The sequence below is a fragment of the Passer montanus genome, unplaced genomic scaffold (assembly GCF_014805655.1).
Source record: "Passer montanus isolate IOZ18808 unplaced genomic scaffold, ASM1480565v1 scaffold8, whole genome shotgun sequence".
Classification (NCBI taxonomy): domain Eukaryota; kingdom Metazoa; phylum Chordata; class Aves; order Passeriformes; family Passeridae; genus Passer; species Passer montanus.
This window is the reverse complement of record NW_024373256.1, coordinates 6,925,637-6,952,250: the sequence shown is the minus strand read 5'-3', so window position 1 is coordinate 6,952,250 and position 26,614 is coordinate 6,925,637. Positions and strand designations below refer to the sequence as shown.

Sequence of the window (26,614 nt, the reverse complement as noted above, 5' to 3'; positions counted from 1 at the left end):
CTGTGACAGGATTGCAGCTGTGCGGGCAGCCCTGTGGCCTTCAGGTAGCTCTCAACTGGCAAAATAACCACAAGATCTGGTGGTTATGCTGTGCTGTGGTTCAGTGTGCAACTCATAACTTGGAAGCAAATTAAATCAATAATAGTAGTGCAGGTGTAAATTCCCAGAACTTGCCAAATGCATATATTTGAGAAATGGCTTTCAGCTTTTCAATGTAATTAAATCCAATTGCTAAAAATCAGATAAAGATGGAGATCTCCATGTGGCAAAAGTAGGTCTAGTGATAACACTTCCATCACAGTGGTTTTGATGGAAGACTTGGAGGTAATTCACAGACATTGGTCCCTGTTAACCTTGTGGCCTGCCTGCCACAAGCTGACACCCCTGGCTTGAATTGCTGTTACAGAGATTACTTTAATACATGCATTTATAATAATCACAGGAATACTGGGGGTTTGGGGTTATTTTCTGGGTTTTTTTGTGTTTTGGTTTGTTTTTGGGGTTTTTTTGGGGTTTTTTTGTAGTTGTCTGTGTTTTGGGTTTTTTAACTAGTTTATAGGTTAAAAATATATACGTTAGACAGAAATAAATATTCATTTTTCCGAAAAGAAGTACTCACTGAGACAATTCAGTAGCTATGATAAAAGGCAAGAAAAAAGAAGCCAAAAAGAAAGATGGTAAGAAGGCAGCTGTTGAGAAGTCAGAAGACTCTCTAGCTACCCCAACTGGGAGTAGCTTAACAACGCTAGATTTGCCGAGTGACTCATTGAGCACAGAAACTCCAGCAATTCCAGAGGCACCAGATAAAGAGCCAGAGGTAGAGGAACCACCAGCCCAGCCTGTTATCCCGTTCCACGAAGAGCCTATGCTTGCTCAAGTGATTATAAAAAGGTACTCTTGTTACAAATACAGCAGTGAAGTCAAGAACTCTCATTGAGGTATCTCTGCTGCAGCCAGTGTCATACAAGCACTGATGTGAAGCAGAGAATCAGGTTATTCAGACCTAGTAGCAGTGGCACCTTAGGAGATACACGTGTGGAATTCTGCTGCCTTCTTGCATCCTAGAGTGCTGCTGGTGCTCTCTGCCTGCCAAAACCCTCATTCTTTCAGCTTGTTCACCTTCAGTGAAGTTTTGTTAAAGTATACAGATAACAGGTGAAGGAAAATATATCATGTAATCTTAGTTGTTGCTGCCTTTTAATGCTTAAAGCTGCTCTTATATCTTCAGAATATCCTAAACCGAGCAAGCAGGTGAATGGCAATGTTAACAAAATCCTTTTTTATTTCAATATGATGTTTATGTGTAATGTGTCATATACCAGCATGCCTGACTGTAAGGTAGAAAATACTACCAATGTGGGGTTTTTTCTTAATTGAAGGAAATATGGGTCTGAGGCAACACAACAATTATGTGGAATGTTACAAGGAAGTTTCAAAAAATTGAAAATTTTCTGGTTGTTCGTTATTCTACACAAGATACATCAGCTGACCTGTGTGTAGACCATGGTAAATCAAAGGTCATTTATGATTGTTTGTGTGATCATTTATCTGATTATATGGTTGTTTATGTGATTTAGATCTATTGGCAGTGACTTGAAATCTTCATCTTTAGTTTGTTTTCTTTGTAGCTATGAAGGTGAACAAGTTGATGAATTCTATGAGGGCGAAGGATTTATATGTTTTGAAGGAGGAAATACATACAAGGTGAGTGTATAAATTTAAAAAAAAAGTAACAGAGTAAGTTCTCTCTCAAGAGCACTGAGAAGCATTAAAACTCTTGGTTTGAAACTAGTAGTTGGAGGGGAATTTACGTGTCACTCTTTTAAAATCTTACAGTCACTGTAAGCTTCAGCTGGGGTAAGAGGAAATCTGCAAATGATGCTATTTTCTTCATTTTGAAGGGTCTATTTTCTGAAGGGCGTATGAATGGAGAAGGGATTTACTCGTGGGCTGATGGAGTAAAGTATGAGGTAAAGTACAATTTAAGTTATAACTGAATACGGTTCCACACAGTTAGATGTGCAAATTGAAGGAAAGTAGAAAAGTTGCAGTAATTGGTACAGTACAGGTGGCAACTGCAGAGCTGTGGCAGTGATTTCAGTTACAAGCCTGACTTGTCCCAGAAGGCTGGGAAACAGAGAGTCTTAGATTTTAATGTTGTAATTTAATCTTTCAGGGAACATTTGTTAAGAATGTGCTGATGCATAATGGCCATTATACCTGGAATGATGGCAGCGTTTACGAAGGATCAATCCAGGATGGACTTAGGCATGGATATGGAGTTTTCAGGAGTGGTACTCATCCAATTTCTTACATTGGTTATTGGTGCAATGGCAAAAGACATGGAAAGGTCAGTAAGAACTAAATGAGAGCATGGGCTCAGGTGATACCTTCAGGAACAGCAAGTGTTACTTTGCAAAGGTTTTGCAAAAGTGTTGTGTTTTGTTCTGTTGCATGGCCTTATGCTGTGTAGAGATTTGTTTTTCCTAGGGAGCTTTTCTGAGGTTGTGAATACAGTTAATACTGTAGACCTACTGTTGGAAGTAAAAGACTTGAGTGGGTCAGAAAACTGATCTTCCTCAGACTGAGTACTGTAATTAAGATGCCAAGGTTAGCTCTCTTAAAGTATTTCCAAGAGGTTTGAAAAAATGGTAGACTTTGATGTAATGTAGTAGGATTTTTCTTTTGAACACTTGGTGTTTTCTAAGGTCTTACCTAATATTAATCAAAAGAGCTTGCTTTCTTTAGTTAATTGCATCCCTTCAGTTGCTTTCAGTACAGTGAGTCAAAGGCACCCTAAGTATTAAAACGTGATTACAAGCGTATGTGATGTTTTTGTTCAGGTAGACAAATATTTAGGTATTTAAACTGACTATGCTCTTGTTTCAGGGTAAGATTTATTATGATGAGGAGCAGACCTCCTGGTATAGAGGTGATTGGGTAAATAATGTCAGAGAAGGATGGGGGATCAGACGGTAAATATGATAACATTTGTTCTTACCCTCAACATTTTTTACTTTTGTGTATTATGTTGCAGTTTCTTCTGTTGTATAAAGTGGGTACAAATGCTGTCATTTCATAGTAGTGTGTACTTTCTGCAGTGGAATAAAAATGTACAAAGTGCTTTGTGATAACAAAACAGACCTTTAAAAGTTTATTTTTATGTGCAGTATTTCTGCTGACCATTCACACAAAAGAATAGCTAAAGACAAAATCCCAAATCAGCTTTGGTAAACCACAATTCAAACAAACACACTCGATTGATTTGAGCAGATAAAGCTGCCTTATGAATAAATGACTTATCTATAAAGTTATATATAAACAAATATTGTTAATAGCTATGGCAAGGACTTTTTGGGAAAAAGAGCTGGTTAATACTTTTAGTGATTTCTAAATTTAAAATAGGAGGTAAACAGTGGCTACAATAAAACCTCTGTGTCCATGTCATATGAGTCAATTTTAAATTTAATGCTTTTATTTAGCCTTAATAAATTATAAATTTATTAGCAATGAGGTTTCACATAAACCTTCTATGAGATCAGCACAGAATTTAGTATGAATTAACTTTCATTGGTTTTTTGCAGCTACAGATCTGGAAATATATATAATGGTCAGTGGAAGAAAAATCTGCGACATGGACATGGAAAAATGATATGGGTGACAGATAATCAAGAATATGAAGGACAGTGGGAGTGTGGCATGCAGGTATTGACTTCTTCCCCAGAAACCTTCTTTAGCTCAGCATCTGTCCACTACCCTAGGAAAGCTAAACAGGGAGTTCTGTGCAATATCAAAGGAGCTTTGTATGATTTTTGCCAGTTGAGATAACAAAAATATGTTCTTTATTGTAAATTGATTCTTATGTTAGCAATATTCAAATTGTTAAAGGATTTTGATTTAGTCTTATAAAATTAAAATTTCATTCCCTAGTGGAAAATAGAAACATTTTTCAATTAAAAAAAAAGTTAAAGAAGTGTTTGTGACTTAGCTTGAGCTACAATTTCAGCAGTAGGTATATGTGGCAGTTTATTTCTGTGTCACCTGTAAAATACTAGACCACACTGTTCCCTCTTGGAAAAGTTTTATGATGGGAGACAATTTTGTGGCATTTTCAGTTCCTTCCATTTATTATTCTGTTTCAAAAAGAAGGCGAGTTAGTTGCTCTGTCTTTTCACTCTGCTTAAAATTGTCAAGGAGTCCAGCTTGTGGGCCATCCTGGCTCTGTGGCATGGTGTTCCTCACCTGGCTGTTCAGCACTGCAGGAGAAGGATCCAGGGAGGAAGGGTGGGTATCTTTAGGAGTCCCGTGCTAGAGCTTGCTCCAGTGTGTGTTGGTGCAGTGCATCCTCTGGGTGCTTCTCCCATGCCCCTCTGTGGCATCTAGTTCTGTCCCTGCTTTGAAGTGCTGCAGCCATCAGCTGGGGGCTTTTATTTCAGACAATTGCCAAAGCCTGGACCTGTTTTCTAAACACACTTGTTTTTTTTCCAGCATGGTTCTGGCATGCACACATGGTTTTTGAAGAGAATGGAAATGTCTGAGTATTCTCTACGGAATGAATATATAGGGGATTTTGTAAAAGGGGAGCGCCATGGACATGGGATATTTCTTTATGCTGATGGAGCAGTGTACGATGGAGAGTGGGTGCATAATAAGAAGCATGGCAAGGTGAGTATTGTCAGAACTACAGACAACAGCAGAGCAAACTGTTCTGCTCTGTATATGGATCTCTAGATTTCTGTACAGCAAATTACATTCAGTTTGCAGTGTGGATGGAATCCCCACACAAAGGGCAGAGAGTCCACTGAGAGCAGCTGCAGTCCTTCCAAGGACACAGGCTGACTCTGTGATTAGACATGTTTTGGGTATACAAAGACATATATTTCACTGTGGATATTTTCAGTTCAATGGGTGCATCTTGAGTTTTGCAGTGGTTGGTCAGAATTTCACACTTCTACTACGAGCTAATGGGTTTCAAGCTGTCCTTGCACAGAGGAGTTCTTAAAACCTCTCATAAAACAGACTTTTGAAAAAACTCTGAGTGGAGTGCCACATGTGCAACCTAAGGAGTACAAACAAGTCTTTCTGTATGGGGGGAAAATACTTTTCAAAATCAAACAGATATATAGTCAGTCCTTCATCCCAACAGTGTACCTATTTAATAGGTGACAAAATGCATTGTAAAAGAGGGTAGGAAAAATTATTTTGCTGTATTTTATTTCATATATTGCATTTTAGCCAAGATTCTGAAAAGGAAATTTTACTGAGAGAATTAGTGGTTTGGGGTTTTTTTAATCTTTGTTTTATATTTATATAATAATTAATCTGTCTGTAGGGCATCTTTGTCTTCAAGGATGGTAATGCTTTTGAAGGAGAGTTTATAAATGATCATCCTGTGGAATCTCCTTCTCGTCAAGGGTCTGCTGTGAAAGCCAAGAACCTGAGAGACACCAGCTCAAGAAGTAGTTTTGGCATTGGTGAGCAGCTTAACAAAACAAATTTTACTTAGTCATATTTTGTTGTTCCATTTTACTATAATATGAAACTGTTTGTACATACTCAAGGACCAGACCTATTTCTTCAAAGAATTTCGATAGCAATGGGAGTCATGGCTTTTGCTTCCATGCTGTGTTTGCTGTGAGTGACACTTGATGTGGCACATCCACACCACATCTTGTAATGAATGGAACTGTTGTGTGAAAATTTCACAGCTTTTATAGTGTCTGCATTTCCTTTTGGTTAGGGGTTGATTTGACAGAACTGCTCTTCAGTTGTTCTGCTGTTGGTTGTGAAATCTCTATTTCTTACTGTGAAGGAATCTATTGTTCCAAGTCAGTAATATAAGAAGGAATAATACACATTTTGTTTCTCTGTGTGTGTATATATTAAGCTTTATTTTAGTTTGTTCTAACTTATTTTATTTGCTTGGTAGGAAGGAGTGTAATCATTAAGGACTTGGGAGAGTTTTCTGTTCTGGGATCAGATATTGATTTGGATGTATCATCACTGCTTGTCTTCTTCCCAAGAGAAGACAGAGAGGATGAAATGCAGCAAGTATAAGTCTACTGTTTGATACTTTCAGTTTTCCCCTGTATTGTGTTTCATACTATTTTCTCTCTGGTTTATTTGTGTTAAAGTAACTTTTTCCATTAAACAATTATTTGAAAATCTGAAAGCCGTGAAAACAGAAAAGCAAAAAGAATGAATAGACAATATTGCCTCTTCTGAGCTTCCACTAAAAAAGGCCAATTAAAAATAGGTTAACATATCTGGAGCAACCAGTTTTAGCTACTCTGAGGTTTGTCCACTGACAGAGGATGATTTGTTTTTATCAGTCACCAAAACACTTCTGAGTTGAAGCATTACTTTTGAGTAATGCTTTTGTGAACTCTTAGCCAGGGATATGCTAAGTTGCAAGGTCAAATAATTATCTGCCCAGTTACAGGATCAATACAAACTGATCTCTTATTGCTTTGAGATGATGCTGAACACATATCCTGCTTTATTCAGGTACAATTGGCTGTGTTGAGGCATATTTCAAAATTGAGAAAAACCTACTACTTCTACAGCACCTTAGGCTGTGCTTCTCCTGATGGTGTTTACTCCCTGACTATGCTGCAGTTTTGGAGATTTCTGAAGGACTGCAATTTTCATCTCTCCTCTGTAACTCTTGCTGAAATAGATCGACTGTTGAGAGGTTTGTGTTCCTGGTGAGCAGGGTAAGCTGTGGAGAGTTGGAGTGGCAAGTTCTCCTGGCAGCTCAGCTCTGGGAGTTAAGTTGTGCTGAGTCAATACCTCTGTGCCTGTGAGTTCTCAGTGGATCAATTTAAACTTCTCTGGGCACTTCTGGTCCTTATGCGAGAAAATACAAAATTAAAATACAACATAGAAAATTGCACTGAAGAGCCATCTGTTCAAAATATTCACCCCTGGTCTTCTTTAAGAGAGAGAGAGAGAATTTTGAGAGAGAAGTAGGAGAAACAAATTTATTTTATTTTAGTATTCGTAACTTTGGTTTGCATGTAGTATTTTTTTGTCTTCCATAGAGCCAGTTAATCAATCAAATCCTTGTAGTCCTGCACTGTCCTTAGTATGTGAAGGGTTTAACTCCAACTCTGAATCCTCTTTAATTTCTGTATATGCTGAGTGGATGCATTTCTGGAAAGAGAATTGTCCAAGATCCAGCTACAGGTGGACAGTTCTCCCTTAAAATTTGTTTGGAAGTGCTGTATTGTCTGGTGTGAGTCTTCTGGGAGTGTTGTTACGCTGTCATAGGTGCAGATGGAGAGGATAAGAAGGGCTGAAAAATCAATATGCCTAGAGGCATTTTAATATACATGAGAACAGTAGAAATTTGGTTTTTAAAAAATTTTTCAGGTGATGAACCACCTAAGAAGATACATGAACCATGTGATATATTACTGTTCAGAACATTTGTATCCTACCTTGTTCACCTGGCATTTCATATCTATCATAAACAGTACAAGTAAGTTTCATCTTTTAGTGAAATTTATTTCAGTGAAATCAGTTTGAATCTTCCCAGACAAGAGTGGTTTTGTTTCAACTGTAGAGATGAAGTTCCTAATCTGAAGAAATGTTTCTTAGAAATGATGTCCAGGAATGTTCTGCCCTCTGCCTGTTGCGTCCAAGGTAAGCAATGCTATTTCTTCTTTGCAGAATTCATTAATTGGTATCACATGCATTGCAGTTTTATTGTTAATGTTATTTTTTCCCAATTCATTTTGAAAGGTATCTTATATTCTAGTAAAGAATTCTCATATTTTGCCATGAGCTACCTTGAGAAATGCTGTGATATATACGAAGACTTTTCTAGACTATGTCCCAGAGCTCCATTTGACTCCACAGTGAAGCTGAGGCAATTCCTCTGGATGTTGGACGTAAGAGTCTAATTTTGCTTTGTTTTGTGTGATTAGATGTGCTTTCTTTGTTCAGTTTATATGAGCCTTTTAAAATAGGCTGTGGCTTCTGCACAGTTGAGAAAGTGGGAATGAGGTTATTTGTGCAAATTGTCCAAGGAGCAGTAAAAGAACAGTTGTTCTACTGTTATGTACTGTTATTTATGCACTTTTTCAGGACTTGAATTGTAATTTTTTACTCTTATCAAATCCAAGACAAATGTGTTTAAGGGAATATAAATATTTTTGCTGATCTCCACTGTGTCTCCCTCTGCCCCATCTGTAAAATGTATATATGAGTATGTCCTATTGTTAGAACTCAAAGACTGACAGCTATTGAAATAACACCATAAACCATTTCAATAATTTACTACAATAAGAGCATGAGCTTCTTTACTAAAATTCAGTAATTTGGGGACAGATCAAAATTACTATGAAGGTAGAGAACAATTCCTCCTGATATGCCTAAGGTTTGGATGCTTCAGTTTATAAATCTGAGCAATTTTTTAATCAAGAAACGATCAGATGGCAAAGTTGTAATTTTTTGTATTTTTGTTTATGAGCTTTCTCAAGTTCTTTTGTAACACTGCTTTTGCAGTCTAGGGAAAATTCCCATTGGCTTCAATAGGACTAGAATTTCTGCTGCTAATTACATATGTGGAAGTATCATTTGAAACCACTACAAATTTTGGCAAAGGCTTGAAAGGGAGGTAGATTAGGTCCATGTGGGGCATGCCTTAAGTGCTGTTAACATGTGATATTTATTCTTACCCAGGATTTTAAACTTCTCAGTGAACAATTAACTGCTGCAAGAGTTCTGGGAATATTTGTCAAAGTTGGTGCCTCCCTACCTGCCATCCATGGTGTCAACCTGGAGCTGGAGGTGTGTATGGAAAAAACCCATAGTCTGTTGCTACAGGAACAGTTAAAATTGCTTTTAAGAACTACTGCAAATGCTGTCCTACCTGCTGGAAGAGAAGGAAAAGGAATTAATTTATTTTAAAAAATAGAGTAAAACTTCAGCCTTTATTTGTTTTCCTTTGTTCTGCTTATATCTTTTAGTTCAGCTCATGTACTTCTATGTTTTTTCTTAATTGCCTCATCTTAGCACAGTCTCAGCATACTTGACCATTCAGAAAGGTCCTTAGGAGTGCCATAATCCATGCAGGGAAATCCCTTTCCAGTGGAGTGCTGGTAGTGGGGAGCTGCCTGGCAGTATGGATATGCAGTGATCACAGGGATTACTCACTGCACTGAGGCTGTTAAGGTGGATCAGTAATGCAGGTGTGAACCCACGGAGCCTGAAAATCTGGTGATGCAAGAAACCTGATTAGTGACATGTGAGGTGCTGCCACCTCAGTGAGGTCAGATAGTGACTGTGGGAGACTCTTGTGCTACCTGAGAACTGGCCTAGTGTAGAGGGTTTTCACCCTTAAAGAATTAACTCTTACTCAGCAACAGTCTCTTGCAAACATAACTGAATTTGTGTTAAACAGGATCTGATAAGCTGAACACACAGTGTAAGTCTTATTAAGGAATCCATTATAAACCCACTCCTGAGGTTTCTAGCAGCATCCCATGCAATTAAAATATGATGTTTTAGGTAATAGCTGTAGTTGTGAGTTACTTGTTAGAGAGATTTCTCATAGCTCCAGATACAAGAAAAATCAGTGCAGTGTTTTAGCTCAGTGTAACTTGTATAAAGTACAACCCACCATATCCTCTCCTGAATTTTTTGAGCTTTGGCTGCTCTCAGTTTTTCTTCAGAAAAAGGGATGTTTGACTAGATAAATGAGGCCAGGGGGACTTCACTACCACTTCTGAGTTCTTTGCTTGCTCAGGTACATAGGCCTGTTAATGAAGAGATTTTGTAAAAATGAACTAATTTACTACTGCCTTTGTTTTACTCTAGATGGTTTTTCTAGAATTTTTTGAAGCTCTTCTTGAATGTGCATTGGTGTATGTTACTGAGGATATGATCCTGAAGAAAGAAGCTGAAGACAACCAGAAAAGAAGTAGCTTAGAAATCAAGGAGTGCTCCAAGGAAACCTCAGCTGTGTCTCCCACAGAACATTCTCCACCCCAGGTAAGGCTGATGCAGACCTGTTCACTGTTACAATGTGTCCACTGAGAGAGTGAAGTCAGGCCCTGAAAATGTTCTGTTTCCTGACCATGGAAACCAATTTCCCCTTTTTGCATAAACAAATACTTGATTGGGTCCTTCTGCCTTTTCGGTTTATTTGTATCTTAAATTTTAACATCACTGTAGACAGTTTTAACATATTTGCATGTTTTCCTATTTAACTGTAAATACACATAGAGTACTTCTGAAGGGAACTGGCAGATTGGTTGGCTGGTGAAAGATATGTCTGTTCTGCATTGAGCTGAATGTCTAAAATTTTCCTGTAAAAATGGCATTGCAGCTGTTGTGTGTAGCAAGCCTTGCTGCTTGCCAGCAGTTGAGCTGTCATCTTTTTCTTTTTGCTGAACTTCTGAATAAGGATTTTGTAGGTTGTGAGATGCTGCCCGTGACACTGGTGCAATTTGTATATACAGAGTAGTTGAAGACATGAATTAGAATTGTTATTATTTGAAATTATGCACAAGATGGAAGTATTTTTATTAATTCAAGGAGTATTCACAAACATAATTTCACAGCCTCTGTGAGCCAGTAGTGCCACTGTACACCACTACTTCCCATTTTTTGCCCAGTTGTTCCCACCCTATGCACCCATTCCCTTGCAGCATCCCTGCAAGCAGTGACACAGTTGAACAGTGAAGTGGTCCAGTTAAAATAGTAAAAAAAAAAAAAAGAAAAAGAAAAAAAATCTTAATTAAATGTACTGAGGCTAAAATTTTTCATGTGTTACATTTCATTAGTGCAGCAGAAGTATAATTGGTGCAGACATAAATGATGACATTTCCGAGGCAGCTGAGCTGTACACTCAGGAGCAGATGAACAATAGATGAACAATATGTAGAGCAACATGTAAGAACAGAGGAACAGGTCAAAGAACAGGAGCTTTCATTTTCTGTCGTGCTGTCTTCCCCTAGCTCTGAAATAGGATAATCCTGCTTGCCTGGCTGCTATCAATGGAAAAGTGTTAGCTGGTAATACTTGAAAACACTCCTGCAATAGAAATATTTTGAGGTAGGCATGATTGCAGGATGCATTTGGCCGGCAGAATGCTTTGGAGATGGGAATTTGCGTGACTCAAAGGGCCTTGGGATTTCACTTTGTGATTTGAACACAGGCCCAGACATTTAGTAACTGAGTTTAAAACTTCTTGCCAGCCACTGAGACCTTGTGAAGACACAAAGCCTGCTCATCAACCTTCTCTACTGGGTGAGTACTGTATTAAGTGGTTATAAAACTATAAAGTGGCTTGAGCAGATGCTCTTTTTCTGCAACTTTCAAAACAATTAAACAGGAGCTGATCATGGAAATAGGTGATGTATTGCAGTTACAGAGGGCAGCTCCATTCAGTGTGGCAATTATGACAAGGTTTGTTTAGCTTTCCTACCTGCTCTACACAGATGGCTGGGCAAGTTGGAATCTCTGAATTTTCTGTGCTTCTTAATTAGAAGCTATCACTTTTTCCTTAAAAATAGCTTTAAAGGCTTTTAAAACCTTAATTCTTCCTGTTCTGTCCCACTCATATGGGCATGGAAACAGGAGCTTGAACTCTGCATTGTGCCTGCATTAGAAACAAACTTTTCATCATTTCAGAAGTATTTTAACCCAGATCTGACTTTCAGGGCAGGTGACAACCTATATTTGTGCTGAAGATCAAACTTGGAATTTCATGCACAGGATTAAAGGCTGAGTAATTTTCATTTTCTTTCTTTGTAATATCAGAAACTCTTCTCTCATTTCCCATAACTCCTGGAGAAAGCAAAGATGATGTGTCATTGCCCAACAAGGATGTAAAAGAAGAACAAGATTCCTGTCCAGAAAAGGAATTGATAGGTAAAACAGTGCTACTGTTTTAGGACTTAACACACACACACAAATCTCTTGGAGCTCTTGAATTGTGAAGTTTTATTTGTATTGACACATTTCAGCTTGTCACAAGAGGGCAGTAAATGAGCATTAATTCTGGAGGAAGATTTTTTTAAATTTTAAAATATTTTTAAAAAGAAAATGAAACTTTATAATAAAATAAGAATTTAAGTACTGACTTACATAGTTTCCCCAATTTTAAAATGCTATGTTTAATTTGTTGGGCATCTATAAGCTGTAATTTATATTATTCTATGAGAAGCTCAAGCTGCAAGGCTGTCTGTGGAGTGTCTTGGACAAATAAAATGTATTACTGCCATGTCCTGCTGCTTCTACTTAAAATAAGAATTATAATTAGTGGTGTGCCACCACTAGCTGGAATAAGGTGCCTTATGTTAGGACAGACCAACAGTCAGGCAGAAGAGATGTTCAGTAAGAGCACTTTGCTGTGTTGGGGGTTGTAGTTTTCTGTACCATCTTCCTTCCAGCTGATTAGCAGATCCCATCTGGGTTGGTTTTTATGTTTGTTAAATGTTTTCTGCTGCTATAGAGCTCAAATCCAAGGACAGAGTTTGACAAGGATCTTTGCATAGTCATCAGCTCTTTTGCTGCACTCTGATGGGTGAAATGTTACACATCTGAAAAACTGTTTGTTCAGGGCCATCACCTGGGCCTGGGCTGTTTCCTGACAGGACAAGGGACACTGGCACACACCTCTGTCCTTTCAGGTGCTCATGTTTGTTCATCCCTTCCCCCGTGCACAGGAGTCACAGACACTGAACTGTCATCAGGTTACTGCAGAAGACTCTTGTCACAGGATTAAAGGGAAGAGTTCATTGTCTTTTTGTGCCATTCCCAGGGACAAGTCACTGAAGCCTCACAAAAGGGCCACCCCCTTTCAGTTCAAAGTGTCTCACACCTTTCATGCTCTGTACCATGCAGAAGCCAGACCTTCCCTTTGCAGAGTATCAGAGCTGAAATATTGTAGTCCAAAACACATTTGAAATAGAAGTGCCCTGCTAAATAAACATGTTTAATTTACATCTTGCAGATGAAGCAAAAGATAAAGATGAACAAAAGGAGCCATTTAGTTTCTGGATGTGTCAGGTGGAAATCTTTTTCACAACTAAGTTATTCCCTGCTTTTGACCATGAAATAATGCTGAGAGATAAAATACAAGAAAAACAAAAGGAGAATGATGAATTAGCTGAGCTGAGAAAGAGCCAGGCTGAGGAACTGGAACGGTGAGTGTTGAATCTTGTCTGGCAGTACTGTTATCCTTTATCTTCCACTAGCAAAATTATTGAAAATGAGAAGGGTGTTCAAGAAAGTCATATAGCAAAGTGTACCTGGAAAAGTGACTCACACAGGTTTCATTAGTAACATACAGAATGTAACTCGTGCTTTCTGCTACTGGCTGGAGTAACAAATACAGGCTGCTTCGAGGGAACAAACCTAGCTCTGGTATTTCTTGGTATTTGGTTCCTGCTCTGTGTAAAGGCAGTTAAGACATATTTGGACTTGAGGGGGTAATGAGAGACTTTCTGCTTCTCTACACTGTGGCAGTTTATGCTGCTCATGCTATGATTAGAGCTGGAGTTGCTTAGCCAGTGGAAACCTGTCTCCCTTCTCTTACAGTACCTTAAATTCAAATTTTGATCATGCAGACTTATTGCTGAAAAAGAAGAAGAAGAAGAGGCAAGAAGGAAAGCAGCAGCAGCATTACATGAGGATATCAAGCACAGGGAACGAGCCATGTCATCTTGGGAGAAACTCCCCTCCTGGAGAGGTCTCCAGCTGAGAAAAGAGGCCTCCAAAACAGAACCCTCACCAAAGAAAAGAGGCTCACAAGCAGCAGAGCCTGAGGAGAAAGAGGCAGAGAAGGCAGCACCCACAAGTACCAAGGCAACTGCTGACAAAAAGAAAAAGAAATAAATCCTCTGCTGGGAACTACTGAAGCTTCAAGCAAGAACTCTTCAAATAAGAAAAAAAAAAACAAACCAAAACAATCCCAGAAGACCCACACTTGTAGGAAGCTGTAGGAATGGCTCAACTGCATGCACAAGAATTGCTGGTTTCAGAGGGAAACACCAGAGTTTTGGATAAACTAGCAGGAAGTTACACGATGCAAATGAAGTCAGATGTTTCTAAAGTGTAACAATTATTAGTTTTATTTTTCAGCAAAATATTCACATAACATATCAGAATGGAATGGTACAGATGAGTTCAGACTGGTTTTTAGTTAATTTGCACATAAACATTTTTAAAATTTAAAAATTTTATGGTCAGAGTTTACAGATTTTAGTAGAAATTTTGATTCTTACAAAGCAAGTATTGCTTTACTATTGTCATTATTCCAGTCAATAATATGACTAATAACTTCTCATGTTGAACAAGTGCCTGACATTGACATCTTCAATAAATCAGCCCTTTGCAGATCAATCCAAGAAGAAAATGTTATTAAACTGTGTTGCACAAAGTTTCTTCCCTTCTTCTGTTAAAAAAAAAAAACAACAACAAAAAAACCATCAGTATTGTATATTACAGAAACCTCCTCCAGAAAAACCCTGGGGATTGTCAGGGAGAATTTAATAACATTCAAACAGAAAAAGCCCTAAGAGTTTCTAATGTACAATTACACTTAATATTACTCTCTCTTCAGTAGGAGAAAGTCAAGTCTGATGTCTCCCACTGTCTGAAAGTGGTTTAAGTGTAAATGATGTGCCTCTCATCAAACACTGCAACAGCAGCAGACTTGGCTTAACATATAGTTAAGGGAAGTATATTATAACCCCTTTTTCAGAGAAAGGAGGAATCAGGATATTCTGTTACAGTAAATCAAGTCTGCAAAGTTTTTGCTTTGTGTTATTTGGTAGATTGATAAACTTCCTAGGTTTATCAGGCACAGAAACATTCACTGTTTCTGTATGGTAGGTTTGATGCTGAAAGACAGTTATAAGAGAGATTGCCAGGTTACACAACTCTTCCTCTTTTGAAAATGTAGGTTGTTAGGCTTTGGTCCTGGCAAGGTATGAATTCTTTCCCATTGTCCAAGCAAGCACATTGCCTCCTGTTAGAACAGAGAGCCCTAGCATTGCTGCAAGACTCAAACAGATTTTTAGAGAAATAGCAGTGTAAAAGCTTATTGCATCTTCATGTTAATTCTCATTCTTAGTCCTAGTAAATCATTCTCAAAACCATCTTAGAAACAAGACAGCCATGGATGAGGATCACTGACAAGTCAGCCACAATGTGTAAGTAACTAACCCTGGATCACTGACAAACAGATGTAAATATATTCATCTCTCATCTGTAATACACTTTTTAGTTGCACCTAAACTAAGCTCACAGTGCTGTCCTCTATTAATTGAAGGAGGAAGAATGACTGATTAATAATTAAGAATGCCTGCTGAATATTTATGCTGTCCTTTCACAGCTGGTAGTAGGCAGACTAAAACCTTAGGCAAACCCACCTGCTCCATCAAAGATCAGTCCTCTCTAGATTTCTCATGAGCTGGGTTGTATTACTTCTCTAGGGGCACACATTTTAGGAGTAACTGTATTTAAAGGTAGTAAGAAACAATCCTTACCATTAACTTCAATCAGATTTACATTTTTTTGATTCAAAATAACGTATAGTTCTCGCTGGTCAGACTTTTTCCCAACTACCCAGTAATCACTCATTGCCTTCACAATAATTTCCTCGTCTTCATCAACTCTGAAAGAAGTTTTAAAAAGTAAAGAAGGTGGCAGCAAGTTCATCTTCAACAACTTTATCTGTAATCATTAGGACAGCTCAATGTCAGAAATTGTGGTTGTGCAGTATCAAAGAAAACACCAGTTCTAACTTGGCCATCACTCAGTCCAAGTCAAAGGCTTCAGAAATGGCTGCTTAGGACATGCCCACATGTGTCAATCAGTAAGTTTTTCATTAGCCAAACACTGCAGTGAAAACACTGGAGAAAGCACCTCTCCTCCATTCTGGTAAGGACACACTTCACAGAATGAGGATTTGCTCCACAGGGACCAAATACTGAAAGCTGGAGATGGGTTGGTGATACTGAGCTTTCACAGAACTGTTAAACCTAGACCTAAACTATGCTCCACAACTGGATATCTTCTATAAAGCTGTCACTAACCCAGTACTTCCATAACATGATGAAACACACTTTCTTCATTTATAGAAAAATGGAAACCTTGTCCTTAAGCAGAGTGGGAAAACAGCTTGTTGCTAATTACAGTTAGGGGCATCCCAATCATTCAGCATTGTCATGTTCTTTCTTAACTTTGATAATGACAGAGGGTCTCCCCCACCTTGCAGCATGATAGCCTTTGACAAGAAGCCACTTATCTTCTCCATCAGCAGGGCTGCAGTAACTGCAAGGTTTGCATTTCATCCTTTGTCTCACCCCTAGAAACCCCCAGCTGTGCCAGGGCAGGTATGACACAGGCAGAAGCAAGTGTCCCTGTCATTTACATTGCTTTCCCAGATTAGACAGACTCTTGTGCTTCCCATCCCATTTTCTATGACTACTCTGAAGCCTCCAATAGATGAGATATTTTCTTTGATAGAGGCCCTGGCCCTCTTTTAATTTTTTATTTAAAAGGACACTAGAAGATTTTTTTTTTAAGATGGACTACTTCTAACCAACATAAAATACCAAACATGAACAGCCAGCCATCAACAAAAAGACTGGAAAGGGCCACTCCTTTGCAAAGAAAAAAAAATCTGCTTGACAGTAGGAGTTACAGACTATTTAATAGTTAAGCATTACCTGGAGAAGTCACTGTTGATGTCACCGAGAATCTTCATGAGGTCAGGGTGAACAGATGCAAGTGATACACTGGGTGTTTTCCTCATGTGAATGGTACTTTTCTCTGCCAGGTTCATGTGATTGAAATAGATAAACTTAAATTGAGGTTCCTTCTCAGCCCTAGGAAGATTTACAAAGAAAATAAAAGTGATTTGTGGATACCAACGTGCTCTGTAAGCAGAGGCTTCCCAGAGACTGTATAGAAAGCCAGTGCAAAGCTAACTTACACAGCCTGGACTTATCTTCACATTGAAGAGACTTGTGAGATTGAAATTCATTTTAACACACTTAAAAAAACCCCAAAAGACAACTGAGTCTGCAGAACCAGCCAGTATTTCCCCTTCTGCCACTCATGCTGCCAGTAAACACACACAGGGGAGTCTGAAGGCCTTGTCCTACTTCAGAGTAGTAATTAATTTGCATTTTTCTAATGAGCTGTTTTTTCCTGGCCCCATTTTGTTCCTGCTGCTCTCCCTTATGCCAGTCAAAGCTGATCTGAATGGATCCTGGGTCTTTAATTTGAGCAATAAGTCATCTTCTATTCATGTTTTTGTTATTTGTTACAACCAAGAGAACAAACTCTTTCTTGATCCAGGCAATTAGACTTCCCCCCACATCATTTGTGTGGGCCAAGCAAGAGACTATTTTCAAACTCCTGCCTTGGCTGTCTTCCTCCATTTCCTCTTTTATGAAGTTAATATAAAAACCTAGAGCTGTAATTTTTTGTAGAAGACATAACACATTCAGAGTGACCAAAAACTGGCTGCAGCAATTGGTACTTGAGGCAATGCATTATTTAGAAGCAGGAGATACTGTGATGACACTGCTCACCTCAGCAAACAACCAGATACCCCTGCTCTCTGTCACCCACATGCATTAGTGTCAAGGAACTGTATCATGTTTTCAGGACACCATGGCATTAAACTTTTAAAGAGTTAAAGCTGCCAAAGCCAGTCCCAGATGACATTTAAAAAGCCCAAGTTTAATGATTTAGTAGATTGGCACAATTTCAAGTACATCCTATTCTATCCTGTGAGATTTTGCTGATTTGGGATGGTACCACTAACTGAGCTCACTCACACACCTATCTTTGGTTGAATTCTTTTTATGTTGCCATATGGGATGCTGTTCTTGCTTCCCCAACTAACAAATCTCTCAAAAAATAAATGCAATTTTATTGCAAGTCAAGCTGTAGTTCTAAGTGAAAGATATTTTCCAAAGCATTAGCATCCTTTTTCTTTTGACTGCTTTTTGCCCCTCAAGTAATTACCTTAGTTCTGCAAAAGAGAAAAATAAAAGACCTTTTTTTCCTCACCTATTATACATGGCAACACTTCAAGAAGCAGTAATTCTGGAAAAGTCCTCCACAGTAAAGCTTCCACTGCAACCAAGTAACTTACTCACTAAAATTCCCATTTCAGCCAGACAATAAACATTTGTTCCTAAATTAGTAACATCTATTGTAACTTCAGGGAAACCCAAATATGCAATAACGTGCACTTTATAAACACTTAAGATGCAGAAAAGTAGACAAGCATTGCTTTAAGTACACCATTAATGCTTTCAAAATTTGGGCTCATGTTACCATTATTGAAGCAGTTCATTTAACCTAACTTTTCATCAATGAGGGAATGCAGCAGGAAAAGAGGTGTGGTACAAACCCTGATATTCTCTTGTTGATGTTGTATTGTTCACATATGTCTGATGCCAACACCGTGAGCTGAGGCCCGACAATGCTGTCCAGTTTTCTGCAGAACTCCAGTGTGGGTGGAATTGAAGCTGTCAGGCAGAGAAAAGGGAGAGGTGAGATTCTCTTCCCACAGCTGAAGGTACAGTTTCTGTAGTTGTTTTCTTTAAACATCAGCGAGAGTCCAAGGACAAATTTCTCCCACAATTAGAGCCTCAGGGGTGATTTTGAATATGGCTAACTGAAGCAGTATTTAATAATTTTATTGTGTAAAACGAGTTACTTGTACCACTGGAACAAAGATAAAAGACTGATAAAAGCACTCATGATAAAGAGACTCAAATAAGAAATTAATGTGAGTATTTTTCAAGAGTAAAACAAGCTGCATGTCAAAGTATTTTACATATGAAAGTCTTGGCAAATAATGGATGCTAATAGGTACTTACCATCAATCATAAAGCAGACAGCTGCACTCATTGCCTGGAATAAAACAAAAGCAAAAAAGCCATTTACAACAGATTACTTTCTCTAACTCAAATAAATGACAATACTACTGAGAGGTCATACATAAGTGAGAAGAGATTTAAAAACCTTTTTTGAAGGTAACACTTCAATAGGATAACCTTTTTGCAGTCCTGCACAACACAGGTTAGCTCTGATTTTAAAATTCAGCTATGATTTTTAAATTCAGTTAACTGTTAAATTGTAGGGGAAAGAGAAAACTTGGTAAAATGCACTTTATACAAAGATATCTGCAAGAATCTCCCATTTAAGGTGAGAACAAAATATTTTTTGGTTTATTGATTAATTCCATATCAAACAAGGCATGCAATCACTTAAAGCATCTGAAGGCTGGTATTTTGTTTTAGTAAAACAAAATAATTGTTTGTTTTGTACAGAGTACAGGAGAGGGGAGAAGAGAATTCAGGCTTTAAAGCTTGTTGCTAGAAATGCCAGTTTTCTGTCTCTTATAATGCATCTTTCTATACAATTCCTAAATACTTCACATCATTGTCACTTTCACTGCATAGATTCCTAATTTGTGGAGTAACTGCAGAGGAAAATGTAATACCTTATAAACAATTAAGTGAAGCTCTTCGTAAGTGTCATCAGTGTTAACAAATATTTTGGGGAAACGGCATTTTGTTTCTGGATCATTAAGATTTAAAGGTCCAGTAAGAAACCTAGAAAATAATTCAACAGGTCAGATGTGATGAATACTTGTATTTCAGTTTCTTGAATTTAAGAGATGTTTGCCAAACTTGCAATTAGGAGTTCTCCTGATTAAGGATGTCCAAACCCATAATTATGCAAAATAATGTTGCCTCCTTGCTTAAGTACAGAATTCCTCACTGACATGCTGAGTACAGAGGAAGAACAAATAGATAAATCCTAGATTAAACCTACACCTTGTTCTGGAGTGCTTGACTGGAAAGAAATGACTGTAACAATTCCCAAATGTGTCATACAGTGCATTAAGAACAATGGGAAGAAAAATAAATATGCAGTAATTTTAATGAAGCATTTTCTCTTTTTTCCAAGGGTCAAGTTTTACATTGCATCAACTACTGTGCAACCCTCTGGAATGACTGTGTGTGAAATATGTACTCAAAACACACACATTCCTCCCAAATGTTTTGCCCTTGGGAAGAAGCAGTAGATGGTGACAGTAAAACAAGACCTACCTTCCATAGTGTTGGAGATTTCCTGGCATTTCAGCACGTATTGGAGAATCTCTTCCCGCTAACTGAGGGGGAAAAGAAAATACAGGAAAAAACAGCTTAGAGGCAGAGAGAAGAGAGGTTTGTCTTTGGTATTTTTAGTAACAGACAAACAGGAAGAAAAGACCAAAACCACCCAACCACCTTGCCCCTCAAAAGCCCCAGCCCAGCTACCTCAGGCTCCATGTGCCTTGGAAACAGAGACGTTGTGAGATATTTGTACAGAATCCTCATGTCATCTTGCTCCAGTCCACTCCTAGCACATTGTGAGGAAAAAGAACCAAATTACATCTGTGCTGCAGTTCAGATCACACATTTCCCTCTAGCTAGCTCAGATCAATGCCTTTCTTACTGAATGGTATCCTGTTTCATGTTTTCCCATTTTGATCCAACTCTGTCACTAATTTAAAAGCTTCTCTATTATGGCACTTACTCACAGGATTAGAAATTGAAGACACACAAAAGAATTACTGAAGTACCTACCAGATAAGCTGGTCATTGTAGAGAAATGCAGTGTACTTCACTATGTTCAGGCTTTCTTCCATCCTGTTAATAAATGACTGAATTTTCAAGTAAGTCATTTTATCCAGTGGAAAGAAGCTGATTCCACAAAACACATCCAGCAGATCACAAGACTGTAAGTGCAGTGTCTGCAAGTACTGAGAGAACAACAACAGTTGGCTTTTAGAATTCAGAAAACTGCCACGGTGTAGATTTAAATGACAAATTTAAGTCTAATCCTCAACAATCTGGACTTAAAGAAAAAAGAGTCCTTCCAGCACTGCTTGTCTGACACACTCGTTCATGTGGGGACAACTTTTACAAAGGTTTATAGTGACAAGGGTTTTGGGCTGAAGGAGGCTCAGCTGAGGTTAGACATGAGAAAGCAGGTTTTTACAATGAGGGTGCTCACACACTGGCACAGCTTGCCCAGAGATGTGGTGACTGCCCCATCCCTGGAAACATTCATGGCCAGGCTGGACAAAGCTCTGAGCAGTCTGATCTAGTTGAAGATGTCTGCTCATAGCAGGGGGGTGCCCTAGATGACCTTTAAGGGTGTCTTCCAACCCACACCATTCTGTGATCCATATGTCAGTGCATGAATGTGATTCCAGGTGTCACTTTGCTCTTATTTAATCATTATGAAAACAGCTTTTAAGGAAAATTCAAGATCTTATGAGAGTATAAGCAAGCAAAGCCTATCTTACTGATATTTAATTTCAGATTCAGTTGTAGAAATCAGAACAGATGCTTTCAATGTGTAATGGAATAAATAATTTCCATTATTCACTTTCTTGATAGACTGTAACCTCTAGCAAGACATTTCAAACGTGCTGTCAAGTGGTCTGTGGGAGATGCTTTGTCCAATGGCTCCCTCTGCAGTCACTTCACATTACTGAATGCCCACAAGAAATACAGACCTCTGGCACAGCTTGTAAGTCTCTCTGTTTTAGCAATAAAAATTTATTACTTTCTTTTTTGCAAAGGTCTACTTTTAATTTAGTCTGGACAGTAGCACACACCAGCTCATCATGGTACTCCCTGTGCCAATGGTGTTTATTCTGGAGTCTATCACAAGTCTTACAAAAAACAAGCAAGACCCTCCCCAAATCCACAAGCAAAGCCTGTACTTTTGTTTACACTGTCACAACATTGTTCCGTTCTAAAAATCTGTTAAAAGAACAAAATTTTAAACACCATTACACAGTGTCTGCACTCCATCGTTATCAGAGATCTCAATACCACAAAAGCACAAACTGCTGACAGCAGTTCTGTTTCCTGGCTTGCAAACAAGAAAAATGGGGGCAGGCACTTTCCAAGTGTGATGAAACTCCTCATGTAGGAACTCAAAATTCTGCCAGATGAGACTACTCAGTTACTTTATGTGAAAAATAGGTTTTGCCTTTTATCCTTTCACTAAAACATCAGCTATGAAATTACATTCTGAAGACTACTTATAATGCATGCAATATTTCCTGAAGCCTTCTTAGGATTGGCTACTAATGGTGGGGTGGAGCAGGGGGGAGAACTTAAAAAATTCATCTATTCACTATTTCACAGTATAAAAGGACTTTAAGCCTGTGCATGCAGGTTGTGGAATCTCTGCTCCTGGAGGTTTTCAGATCTCAACCACCCAAAGCACTGGGCAGGAGAGTTTAAATTCAGTGTTACCCTGCTTTGAGTAGGAGGCTGAACTGGATGACCTCCCCAAATTCCTTCTAGGGGGGAGAACTTAAAAAATTCATTCACAGTATAAAAGGACTTTAAGCCTGTGCATGCAGGTTGTGGAATCTCTGCTCCTGGAGGTTTTCAGATCTCAACCACCCAAAGCACTGGGCAGGAGAGTTTAAATTCAGTGTTACCCTGCTTTGAGTAGGAGGCTGAACTGGATGACCTCCCCAAATTCCTTCTAACCTCAATGAATCTTCAACAGTCACTGAAATAGGTCTGTACAAACTGTTATCACAGTAACCAATTCAAACATTAAAGCAGAACTTTGAAAGAAGGAACACAATTCCATCAGAAAAAAGATCCAACAGTTAAGTTGTTCCATCAAGTCATGATCACACTTGTGGTTGAACTCCAATTAAAGAAGCTACTCTGTCAGCAAAAGCAGGAAGTATTTGACAAAACGAGTAACCACACACTTTGTGTTGACTCTACATCTTTTCTACGGCCTGTGTTTTACAGTCACATTGCTGCCACTTTTTTTATTTTATTTCCAGTGCAGAATCACAGTATGTGCCTGAAAAATGAGGTCTTACCCGATGGAAGAATTTCTCTAGTCTCTCCTTTAGCACTTTCACACCCCCATCTTCCATGGCTCTCAGGAATGTGCCATTGAAAAGCTAACAGTTTAAAGAGGAAAAGATCAGTTAGTTGGGTAATCATTTACAGTAATTTCTTGTAACTTGGTTATGAATATAGATTAGAACACAACTCCCATTCCTTAACATACTCCAAATCAATCCAAATGTATCCCTTCTTTACTGATAAAACATTTAGATTTGCAGAGGCCAGGTATTAATGGCAGCAGAGGCAAGCATTTATGTGTCATGGAAGTATCTCATGCTCTTGTCTTGTAAAAGGCCTCGAGCCTCCAGTGTTAACCCTACCTTGTACATGCTGTAGCACTGCTGGAGGACTGAACTATAAACCTTGTCCTGCAGGAAAGAGAGCAGCACATCAGTAGGAGCAGAGGCAGAATTACAAGTATTTTGGCTGAGCTACACATAACATGTGTTTTCAAAGAGCCAGCAAAAACACAAATCGGAGAAATCAACCTCTGAAAAGTTAAATGGCACTGTCAGTCAGCATCTAGAAATGTCTCTGTACTTATAAAGGATGATTTCAATAAAGGGAGTCCCTTCCCCCATCACATTTAGTACCAAAAGCACCTTCAGAACTCATGCCAAGGATTCCAGTTACAAACATTGCTCTTCCCTGAGGCCAGTGGTCAGTGAAAATGATCCTCTTTCTGACAGCTCTCTCTTCATCCAAAGCAAAGGTTGAAGAATGTGGGACACTACAGCAGGTTTTATGGGGCTGAGATCTTAACCCAGTCCAAAAAAAGATCATTTTATCTGGCAAAATAGAGTTCCTAGGACTCCAATCCTTTTCTTAGGACACAAGAGAGGAACAAAAGTAATGCACACTGTAATGAACAGGGGCAGGATAACTAACCAGCTTTTTTATTAGTATCCCACCCTTGAACAGACATAATGATTCTGCAGCTTGGACAAGAAATCCCATCATAGTTATGAGCTTTTTTGGTTTTCCAGATTATTAGTAAATATTACTAGCAGTCTTGAGCAAGTAGTGACATGTATACTGGCACCTAATAAAAATACATAGATTTAAGAACTTAATTAAACATACAGATCCTAAGAAATATTCATCTACTCCAAGCTGAAAGTCTCACAGTTGTATATTTCACCAGTGTTTATTGAATGATCTTGACTGTTCTCTGGATAATTCTCTGTCTTGTGCTCTTCTTTAAACTTTACTGAAAAGTACTTTGCCTTTTTCCATTTATGAAGATAGGTATAGATACATATAAAATCAATTTCACAGCAGTTCAAGAAGAATTAAACTAAGATATTTCTGGATGTAAGTACTCTCAAAAATACAACACAACTCACTAAAAAAAAAAGGAAAGTTCATTATTACCAGCAATTCTTCTTCCTGATATTCATAGACTGGCTTTCCATCTTTGTGTTTTTCTATTATGGGATTCCGTACAACCTAGGAAGTGGAACAGGCTGGTATGAGACAATGCAGAATGCATTGACAACATTGCAGGATGGTGTTTTAGGAACATGCATATCACGTGCATAAGTACCATGACCATCCAGAAGTTTTCTTCAGGTTCATGGAAAAACTGTCTATTCTTCTGGGTATGTAGGGATTTTGCAGGTTTTGTTGGGCTAAAGGTCCTGGAAAGAAAACATATAAGTAGATGTAGGTATTTATACACACTCACAACAAGAAGATACATAACTGAGATATTTAAAATACAGTGCTTGTGCCAAAACAATCACCCATGCAGACTTCCTACCTTGTGAACTGCACTATAGCTTCACACAGCCCCACATTTCTAATTTTTTCGTTCTTTTCTACTTCATTTGGGTGATAGAACAGAATCTTCTTTTCTTCCTAAAATTTGAAAAAAGAATCCAAGCAAATGCATCTTAACAAAAATCAAAGAATATTGAGTTCAAGGTTTGCTTGTTTTTTAATCCCTTAATAACCTAGGCAGAATTTTATTTTGTACCAAGATGGGCTTCTGTAATAAGGGATAAAAGGTATATTAAGCACACTTCAGCAGTCAATCATCCCACGATATGTCAAAATACTTTGTAAATTGAAGGCTATTGAGATCACAGGCCCCAGTTACTTCTGGGCCTGTTCAAAGCAAGGCGAGCTTCAAAGGCAGCTCAAAGCATGACAAGCTTCAAAGGCAGCTCAGATTGCTCCAGGCCTTGTCCAGTCATGTGTTCAATACCTCCAGAGATGGGAATCCCACAACTTTCCAGCCCTGCTCTGATGTTGGATCACTTCACCGTGAAGGATTTTTTTTCTATCTCATCAGAATTTCCCTCCATCCATCCTCATTCTTTCACTTCAAGAACCAAACTCCATCACCTACCACCACCCTTCAGGCAGGTGAGACTGCTCTCTGCCCCCTTCCACACTGCCTCTCCTCCAGGCTGCACAAATGCAGTTATCAAAGGCTCCTCTGCTACGCCACAGACTGCACCCCCTGACTGACTCAGGGGTTCTCCACTAGGCTATTTCAGTTTGCCAGTATTTTTCCTACTCTGGGATCCCCTGGAAGAACACAGCACCCAGTAGTAACCTCACACGTGCCGGACAGAGGGGAAGCATTGGCTCGGCTGGACCTGCTGAGCCACCCTCCCTGCCTCCCGCAGCCACAAGGCTCGCTGCTGATTCACGCAGGACCTGCTGCTCACAGACTCCCTGCTCCTGTTCTGCAGAGCTGCTCCCAGCCAGCCCACCCCGACCCGCCTCGGTGAGCCGGGTTTTTCCGCCCCACACACGGGGCTCTGCCGAGCTCGGGAGGCTCCTGCCGGCCCGGTCCCCTGCCCGCTGGGTCCCTCCGAGCCGCACCGCATCCAACAGCACAACAACAGCTCCTCCGGTCTGGAGTCCCCGGAGCGAGCCGGGAGTATGTAAGTACACTGCTCTGTTCAGAAACTGCTAAAGCTGGGCATGACACTACAGCTGTCACCTAGAGCTTCTTCACTCTCCTTACCAAGGGACACAGTGAATAAACACCAGCAGTAATTTGACTGTAACTAAGTTACACAGTAACCTTTCTACCATATTGTATCTACGTCGAGAAAGTTCTTTTTAGACAAAGTTGAAGCATCAGTAAAACAGTTGCTGACTGTCCAGCTCCCCATCTACAACCTAGGCCCGGCTCTGACAACACCTCTGGTTACTGTTTGGTCACTCGGAAGCAGTGACAGACCCCAGTGGGGGCGGCAGCGGTGCCCGGCCCCGCGGGTTCCCAGATGCCGGGCAGGGATGCGGGGCCGCGGGCCGGGGAAGGCGCAGCTGCCACCGCCTCTGTCCGGGCCGCTCCGCAGGGACAGCGCCTCGGGCACGCACGGACCGCCGCGCCCTCCCCGCACCCCCGGGCGCCACGTCCCCCCGGTACCTCTCCCTCTTTGGGCCCCAGCTTGGGGTTGTAGATGAAGAAACTGAGAAGGGTCGGAGCGAGCTGCTTCTCCTGGCCGGCCGCCCCTGCCGCCGCCATCCTGAGCCTGGGGCCGGCAGCCGCCAGACACCATCGGGAATCGGCCCGAGGCCGCCGCGGCACCGGCACCGGCCCCGGAGCGAGCTGCTTCTCCTGGCCGGCCGCCCCTGCCGCCGCCATCCTGAGCCTGGGGCCGGCAGCCGCCAGACACCATCGGGAATCGGCCCGAGGCCGCCGCGGCACCGGCACCGGC

The 26,614-nt window shown here is 39.7% G+C and overlaps 2 protein-coding genes across 2 annotated transcripts; one reads left to right on the top strand and one right to left on the bottom strand.

Annotated features, from left to right (window-relative positions):
• Positions 1–547: 547 nt before the first annotated feature.
• Positions 548–13,951, top strand: LOC120513191 (radial spoke head 10 homolog B-like). The gene is made up of 19 exons (XM_039732341.1): positions 548–891; positions 1,629–1,704; positions 1,902–1,970; positions 2,177–2,350; positions 2,890–2,975; positions 3,585–3,705; positions 4,489–4,665; positions 5,333–5,474; positions 5,930–6,051; positions 6,508–6,694; positions 7,375–7,483; positions 7,568–7,647; positions 7,747–7,895; positions 8,689–8,796; positions 9,826–9,999; positions 11,208–11,259; positions 11,773–11,883; positions 12,968–13,160; positions 13,584–13,951. Exons 1-19 carry the CDS (start codon positions 638–640, stop codon positions 13,849–13,851), a joined length of 2,652 nt encoding a protein of 883 aa, XP_039588275.1. The 5' UTR covers positions 548–637; the 3' UTR covers positions 13,852–13,951.
• Positions 13,952–14,064: 113 nt separating this feature from the next.
• CCZ1 (CCZ1 homolog, vacuolar protein trafficking and biogenesis associated) lies at positions 14,065–26,556 on the bottom strand. The gene is made up of 15 exons (XM_039732342.1): positions 26,323–26,556; positions 24,697–24,794; positions 24,481–24,574; positions 24,309–24,383; positions 23,255–23,302; positions 22,904–22,987; positions 20,622–20,797; positions 20,313–20,394; positions 20,103–20,164; positions 19,490–19,601; positions 18,864–18,897; positions 18,392–18,509; positions 16,692–16,850; positions 15,507–15,634; positions 14,065–14,410 (listed from the first exon to the last, which is right to left on the bottom strand). Exons 1-15 carry the CDS (start codon positions 26,539–26,541, stop codon positions 14,355–14,357), a joined length of 1,545 nt encoding a protein of 514 aa, XP_039588276.1. The 5' UTR covers positions 26,542–26,556; the 3' UTR covers positions 14,065–14,354.
• Between the last annotated feature and the right edge of the window lie 58 nt (positions 26,557–26,614).